An 8,542-nucleotide genomic window follows, 5' to 3' on the forward strand; every position below is an offset into this window, starting at 1 on the left:
GTGTCTGTAAGGGGGAGCCAGGATCCTCTTTTCCTCTGTGCTTCTTTATACTACTCTTGGCCCTCTCAAGTTGCACTCCCTTTCTACCAAAAAAGCAGTTGTTTTACTCCCTGCCAACATATCTGCCCTGCAACAGAGCATTTTACTGAGAAACCAAATTAGCAGATTATACTAGATATAGTTGTTGTGATGTTCTAGCAATGTGCACAGTCTGGAGGATAAGGAACTGTCTGAGCCACGTTCTTGTAGCACAAAAAAAGCAATGTAATTTTTTCATTACAGGTTCCCCCAACTTGGAATTGCTCACATGCCCTCTTAAATGTGCCACTTTATTATATTTCTCAGTGTAACGTTGTCGCTGGCCCGAGTGCCGATGGGCGTGGAGCAGGACGCACAGACTCCCTCGATGATGTGAAACATTTATTAACATAAAACATGAAGAACGGTGGCACTCACACACAACATTAACGACAGACATGACTTATACATTTAACTAAACACAGGCTACAGTAACATTTAACAATGACTACATACGCATTTTACATACATCAGCAAACAAACAATGACCAACGCACTGATGGGGGTTTAAATAGACAGACACACATTAACACGTAACCCCATACAGGTGCATGCCTTCACGGGGGTGTGGCTACAAACATGGATGAACCCCCCCGCACGCGGCAGGCCGTACCACGTGACTTGTTGGGGGGAGCGTCCCGTGACACTCAGTGTATACTTCTCCTGCCAGCATCCAGCTACTAGGTTCTGGATTGTCTCAGGGGCAATCTTTGCATAATCTACATTCTACATCTGGTATGGATGCAACCCCTGCTTTGATTTTTTTTTTTTTTTTTTGGAGGAGCCAAAAAATACTGTTTAGATAATAGAGAAAAAACTTTCTTGTTGCGTAAAAAATATGCAACAGATTAAAATCAGTACTAATCTTATGTTTGCAGAACCGACTCCCAGTTTGTGAGGAATGCTCTAAAGGAGATATTTGCAAGTCGTGCTGGCCACCTGGTGACAAGTTTAGTGATAACATCAGACAACTGGATTAATCTAAATAAGCAAGAATTGGACAGTCATGACTGTACAGCTCTGCGCTTTGCCCTCCATTACAGTGATGATGTCAGGCTTAACCTCTCAGAAACAGCTATTCCAAAGGAAGAAACTGAAAGTATCCTTATACTTATGCACAGAGTGTCTAACCTCAGGTTGTATTTTCATCTGTATTTGAGTCAAAATATGCTTTATTTCAATTTATTTTATTGCATACACATTGAAATTCCTACTATGAAGTACCACCATTACCTTTGAATGCTCTATCTTGTGTAAACAAGCACATCTATGTTTCTAATTTCTAACTTTAGAAATTAGTCATTTTTGTTGTGGGAAAACTTCATCATGTCTGGAATAGCCTTGCGTATGTAATTTAACTCTCACTTATTTACAAACATTTTAAAATTGTTTGTATTAGGCATCCTCCAACTCTTACCCAGGTTAATGACTTATAGTAGTGATTAGTGATTTAATTTAAACACCTCTTGTTAAAGGATGTCCCTTGGATTGACATTAATTTATGTATTCAATGTTCATTGCAATAAAGATTACATTTGCATACTTTTCTGGTATAGAGTCGACAGGCATTTGCTGGTGGACCTTCTTCATGCCTGTTTTGTTTCACGGGACCCCTACCCCTCCACAGTCAGTCAGCTTGAAGAAAGCAACAGGGAACCAATGGTTCTCAGTGTTACAGACTGCAAGTCGATCTCATCTGCAGACTTGATTATGTTTGATTGTCAGGCTGATGACTGTGCACTGGAACAACTGTTTCCTGCTCTAAGTCACATGCGTCTCAGGTGAGATAATCTTTGTGTAAGTAAAACTGGAGTAACTGGACTAACACCGACCATGCTGGTGTCCTGGAGTACCATGGTGCAATGACAATAGAACCACATACTATGTAGCAAGGACAATAGAAGGTGCAGTTAAAGAGTACTAAACTGACCCACATTCTTATTTTACCTCTTACTGGAATTGTCATAATGGTGCTTGAAATGTGGAAATTGAAAATATGAAAGTATTAATTGGAAACGTATGTACTAAGTTAACTGACGGGAGAAGTGTTTGTCAGAAATCTGTCTTGCGCAATTATTTGACTCAGAAATGTGTTCTCTGTTCCTCTCTCAGACTTGGCAAGCCTCAGCTTCTTCAGCTCATTTTGCTGATTCAGTGTGTTGGGGAAAGAGATTCTTGGAACAGAGCCAAAGCTCTCTCCATAGCCCTTGGAAAAGAAGTAGACCTCAGTCACACCCCTCTGGACTATCTTTCCTGTAAATCACTGGGGTTGGTCCTGGAGAATTCTGAGGATCTTACTCATCTCAACCTCAGCCACTGCCAACTCACTGATGACTGTCTCGACTTGTTGCTCCCACATCTTCACAAAGTGCAGCTCCTTGAGTAAGTTTAGCAGATACAGGGCAAAATATTTGCAAGCAAAACTATTAGTGGACTATTATGGATGTATATTTAGACCACACCTTAATCCCTGTCATTTCTTTTTTTTAAAAACAGTCTAAGCAACAATAACATTACTGATTATGGAGCACTGAGCCTACAGAAAATTCTAACTAAGACACAGACTATACGGTGAGTACACTGTTCTTCACTGGTGCTGAATGGTGGTTGCTATGATAGTTTAAATACAATGGTCACTGATTGATGCTCTATGCTTTCCCCACAGCATTTTCAATAACTTGAATACAGACATGAGGCTTTTCATTAAGAACCTGCACTATCAAGGTATGAAGCTCAGTAGTACCAATACCATCAACTTAACAAATGAATGAAAGGGCATACCAAACTTTTGTTTGAGGTTTTTCAAACTTTTGGTTTGCTCTCTTCATAGAAACACAACATAACTCACCCACATATGTGCAGTCAGAGAAAGAAGATTTTTCAAAGTGTCCATTTACAAATGATTCTGAGTCTGTATTTGTGATGAAAGCACTATCTGAGCTCTTCACTAAGGTATAGTATATGAAAATGCTAAATCTTCACCATTTAACATTTTGAAATACATTTTTGAATAGTACAAAGTTATTCATATTGTTTAAGCATATTCCCTTAGAAGTAGGGCTGGATGATAAAAAAATTATTTTCATATCAGTTGATATCAATATATATCACGATATAAATCAAATCACTATTTCTGTCAAGATTAAAGGTTCCTTTTTACTCCTAAGTGAGATGTAAAGGTGTATAGTTAATTTTGAGTTAAATATTATTTATTTTCTGTCAGAGTTTGAACATGGAAAATGTACTCTAGAACATTTTACAACTGTATTTCACATAAATAGGTATATATAATAAACAAGTCTTAATTCTGACCAGTCAAAAGCTTTTAGTGTTACAGGAGAACACATACAAAATGGATAACTAATTTTATGGTCGATTCCAAATAAATACAATAGGTAATACAAATTTTTAAGTCTCAGTTCTGACCATTCAAAAGATTTCCAGGAGAACACACGTTTTATGGTTAACTCCAAATAAATAAAACAAAATTTTTAATTCTCAAATTCTGAAATCTTAAAACTTTCAAGTTTTACAGGAGAACACAATAAATTCTTTAGTCAGTTCCAATTAAATAAAGTAGGTATTAATACAAAATAAAATCTTAAAACTTAGGTTCACAGTTTTAAACTGTTGGGTAACAAACCTACAAATATATAGACAATATAGACAAAAATAAACATTTTGTATATATCCTCAATACAAATTCAAGCTGCTTTCAGATGCAAACAAAATTGACAGTCAATCAGTTATGGTCAACTTATGCTCCATGGCAAAAAAAGGCACAAGAAATTCCCATTTGTGCAGTACGGTCTCTCGGTTCTGCCAGTGTTTTCCTGAGAGAAATGTTTATGGCCAGGGAGTTGGTAACAGGTGTCAATTACTTTAATCAGCCCCTTAAATTAGACATTTTTAAATGCTTACTGGTACTTACTAGCCATGTCACTTAATTTGAGGAAAAGTTATTTCAAAATAATGATCTTTATTGTTTCATCACCCAGTCCTACTTAGAAGTATTATCATTGCTGTTGTCTTTTCAGAGCAAAATATATTATTTTCTATTATTGTACACAGAGAATAACTACAGTAGCCAAGTTTGACCCTGAGATATATGTTCATGATGACCACATAGTCTATAGGTAATGTAATATAATACTTCAGTTCCGATGCCTTAATATGGGCAAAATGTACATTTAGAACACTGAAGATGTTTCCTAAATAGATCTTTGCACCATCTATGAAACACCCTCCATGCACGCACCCCCCCCCCCCCCCCCAATCCCCCACACCGATTCACATTCTTGAACTGAACTTGCATTTTCTCGGTCTTGACTCAGTCTCATGTCATGTTTCACACCGCTATTGGACTTGGACTTGATTGGTCGAGCTCTTGGTCTCGCCTAAGGTGGTCTTCAACATTTTGAAATATATTTTGCCTGGGACATTTATGTATGTAACTAATGTGAAAACCTCTGGCTCTTACCTTTGCCTGTTAAAGTAGCGGTTTGCCTCACATCAGAATTTGGTATCATGCATTCAACATAGTAGTGCCCTATTTTGGGGCACTATTAGTTCTTAAATCTTTTTTCTTGAAATTACAGATTTGAGTGTGAAATGGGTGGTGAGTTCCAATGCAGAGCAACTGAGCTGATATTTGGCATGAAGGGAAGAGGATGTGTTGAGTACAGAGTGGTCAACTGGGACATGCATTATTTTTCCAAACACATCTATAAACCAGATGGACCACTTTATGACATACAAACTCTTGTAGGAGAAATGTACCTACTTCACCTCCCATACTGTGAAACAGAAGGTAAGACACCAAGGAATGTTAACTACATCAGTACATTTGACAATGCAGGCTTGTTTTAACCACAATTCCTTTAATATACATAACCTAGTTTTGTAAGGGGGCCCCACCCCAAGGTAGGGTTGAACCCAGGGCTCCAAGCTGGGAGAACAGAGCAAACTGGTATAGTATAACAGTCTACAAGTATTACTGTATAACTTGTTAGTGGTCCCTCTCAACAACTGGCTCATGAAACAAATTATACACACTCACTCAAGTACAGACTTGTCATCATCATATTTGTTATTTATATAGTGCATTTATGACATATAAAATCCCTGTTTTGTGCTCTTACTACATATCCCTAAACATGTGTATTAAAACTTATAATACTACTCCACAAGCATGTCTGTTTATGTACAGTTACATTGTCAGATCAATAATTGGAGCGTTGCAGTACTCAAAACTGCAATGAAGACAGGCAATGTTACAAAGGTGATGCGCCAGTGCCAGTCATGAGCACCTATGGCATGAGCACTGATCATGATGGTGTTCACAGGTGATTTGCTGTAGTCTCAGAAGTGACTTACACATTTTCAAACAAATGGTATTCACTCAGATGATGTAGACAGGTCACTTTCTTTGAATGGTCACCTACTGAGTGAGGGTGGGCAATGTGAAAAAACAACAGACCCCTACTGCACTCTAGCCATTATAGCTATAACATTGTAGAGTGCATGTTTCTGAGCCCGTTTGGTGCAGTTTATGAAGTCATATATATATTTCTTCATGGATAACCTGATCTGTAACACTTTTGGAAATCATGGAAAGGAAGAGGCTTACTTTAGCTGCAGGTCATGATGAGCAGGAAGCTGAGAGTTTCTAGCAAGGACTCTGGGGAAGAGGACACCTAGTGGAAATAGTTTGTAGCTCCTGACTACATTTGTGTGTCTGCTTTTGTACCTTGTCTTTTAAGACCCTGGTGAATCAGGAAATGTAGAGAATGACTGGCATTTAATACCTAGCATCCACATACATATTATAAACCCCCAAAATAAAAGGCACATTTTTTCTACATTAGATGTTCCCCAACCTAAATGATGGAAAAATCCTGGATGTGAATGAATGTCTTGGCTCAATTGTGTACTTCAATTTAAATCCTGAATTACCATTGTGTTATATGTACAACTTAAGATAACTTGTGTTATGGTACAGATGTACAAATAATTTGAAATGGATCTTAAACATGGGCTCATTTTGGGCAGTTGTACTTGACAGCAATCCATCCTAATTCAAAATTTCAACTCAAATTGATCGAAATGAACATGTGGCCAGGAATTGGGTTTCCCAGCATTTCTATGTAGCTAGGTAACAGAAGCTACCTGATTTTTACTCTGAGAAAAGTCAGTCCTACAAAAAGAATTGATGCTTGGTCATAATGCAAAGCAGAATTTGAAATTAAAGTGACAAGGACACCAATGGATTGCTTGGTCATATGTAGACAGCTCTGTACAAATGTTTGTATTTTATTACAACCACTATTTTGGAAAACTAAGCTAACTAGGTTAGCTATCCCAGCTTCTATCAGTAGCAAGTAATTGGTAAATCTTAGCTAGCTAACTAGCTAAAAAATAAAAAATAAAAATAATAATAAAAAATAAATGTTTAAAAAAAAAAAAAAAAAGATTGCACAGCCTATCCAGCTATTAAAATTTTGGTTAGCTAGCTAGCTAGCTATGCAACGTTATTTAGCTTAAATGTAACGCTAAATGTTTGATGCTAGAGAAGATGCTAGAGAAGAATGACCTGTTGGATCCATTACTGGCCAGCTAGTTAGCTGACATAAGTTAAGCCATGCTACTTAGCTAGCTAAATGAAAACATTTGCAAATAACGATTACAAAATCATGTTAAAAATGAAGAGGAAATATATTTTTCTTGTACAGCATTGTAAAATTTGCTCTCCATCTAAATGATTGCTTTGAAAGACTTTCACGCTGGAGTTTTATCGAGGATTCTGCAAGTACATATCCTGACATATGTTCTTTTCCCTTGTCTGTTTATATTTTCTTGCTGTCCTTGTTTTTTGTTTATTTTCAAGAGCAATGAAATCTCCAAAATTGTTCTCTAGGTAAATACAGATTTGCCTGAAGTTATGGCTTTGACTCCAGTGTACATGATGAGGCATCAAACTATTTACTGGGGTTCAAAATTTGAATCTGATCATTACAAAAAAAAAAAAGATGACTCACTAAACAATCATTGTAAGACAGGACATGGGAAGTAAACTATCACAGCACGACAGAAGCCGGATAAAAGTCACTGCTTTGCTGTACAGTAGTTTAAATTTTAATAAATTTCTGCTATACTTGGGCCTGTCTGGGTTTATTAACATAGCTTAACAAGTGGTTAATATTTTTATCTTTTTGCCATTAGATAGATCTAATCAATAACTTTAATTTGATACATGCATGTACGGTTTGAAATTCAGCAGGTTTCCTTGATATGTCTACATGCCTAAATGTATGAGTTGCTGCCATATGATTGGCTGATTAGATATTTGTGTTAACTGAGTAAAACAGTAAAACCAAGCTTCTGTACATCCCAGGAACTCCCAGCCCTTACCATGACCTCAGTTTCCTTCGAGAACTCCTTGGTGTCACTGGACATAACTTTGGACAACCAGTTGTCGTTCTCAATTTATGATTCAAATCTGACCCGGTCTTGCAGATTTCTCCTTCGTAATACACTTGTGCAGTCTCTTGTCATCTCATAGCTGCACTACTGCAACTCTCTACTTTCTGATCTTCCTCTAAGAGCCATCAGACATCTACAACCTGTCCATAATGCAGCAGCATGACTTGTCTTCAATCTTCCAAAGTTCACGTCACTCCACTGCTGTGCTCCCTTCATTGGCTTCCAGTAGCTGCCTGCATCAGATTTAAAACCTTGATGCCGGCCTACAAAGCCAAAAGTGGACCAGCCCCTCCATACATGAATGGAGAAAACCCAATCCCTAACCCGAGCATTTCAAACCACAAGTACGGTTTGGCTTGAAATACCATGCTTCAAGTCTCATGGAAGACAAGCATCGAGACTGTTCTCTGTCCTGGCTCCTAGATGGTAGAATGAACTTCCACTTGCTCTATTTGTGGAATATTTAAATGACCACTGACCCTGCTCCTGTGTTAACTAACTGAATTACTACTTATTGCAAGGTATTGTTTATTGCTCCTTTGACTGCTTGTTTATTGTAGAGCTTAAGTATTTTGCACTTCTAGGTATCAGCAGTGATCCCTGTATTTCTACAATATTCTAGATTATCTAACCTTCTGTACTGGCTAGGATGTATTGGGATGTAGGTACAGTAGGATGTAAACTGTACTGGCTACTGTACTGTATTGGCTAGGACAAAGCACTTTTGTAAGTTGCTCTGGATAATAGTATCTGCTAAATGCTGTAAATGTAAATGTTAACATGCAGTTGAACAGCTGTACCTAATAAAGAGGATGGTAAAAAAAAAAAAAAATAATAATAATAATAATAAAATAAATAAATAAATAAATATATATATATATATATATATATATATATATATATATATATATATATATATATATATATATATATATATATATAAAAATGAAATGAGAAGGATCTGCAGGATTAATTCACTTAC

At 37.0% G+C, this 8,542-nt stretch overlaps 1 protein-coding gene across 2 annotated transcripts; it reads left to right on the top strand.

Moving 5' to 3' along the window:
* Positions 1 to 1,775: 1,775 nt before the first annotated feature.
* LOC118240125 (NACHT, LRR and PYD domains-containing protein 3-like) lies at positions 1,776 to 5,259 on the top strand. Of its 2 annotated transcripts, XM_035519964.2 has the most exons (6): positions 1,776 to 1,859; positions 2,191 to 2,460; positions 2,575 to 2,649; positions 2,744 to 2,802; positions 2,909 to 3,030; positions 4,677 to 5,259. In XM_035519964.2, exons 1-6 carry the CDS (start codon positions 1,789 to 1,791, stop codon positions 4,680 to 4,682), a joined length of 603 nt encoding a protein of 200 aa, XP_035375857.1. In that variant the 5' UTR covers positions 1,776 to 1,788; the 3' UTR covers positions 4,683 to 5,259. The 2 variants fall into 2 exon arrangements, with proteins under 2 accessions (XP_035375857.1, XP_081551138.1); XM_081695012.1 differs by lacking the exon at positions 2,909 to 3,030.
* The last annotated feature ends 3,283 nt before the right edge of the window (positions 5,260 to 8,542 follow it).

This window comes from Electrophorus electricus, chromosome 13 (genome assembly GCF_041902795.1).
Source record: "Electrophorus electricus isolate QZ-2024a chromosome 13, ASM4190279v1, whole genome shotgun sequence".
Classification (NCBI taxonomy): domain Eukaryota; kingdom Metazoa; phylum Chordata; class Actinopteri; order Gymnotiformes; family Gymnotidae; genus Electrophorus; species Electrophorus electricus.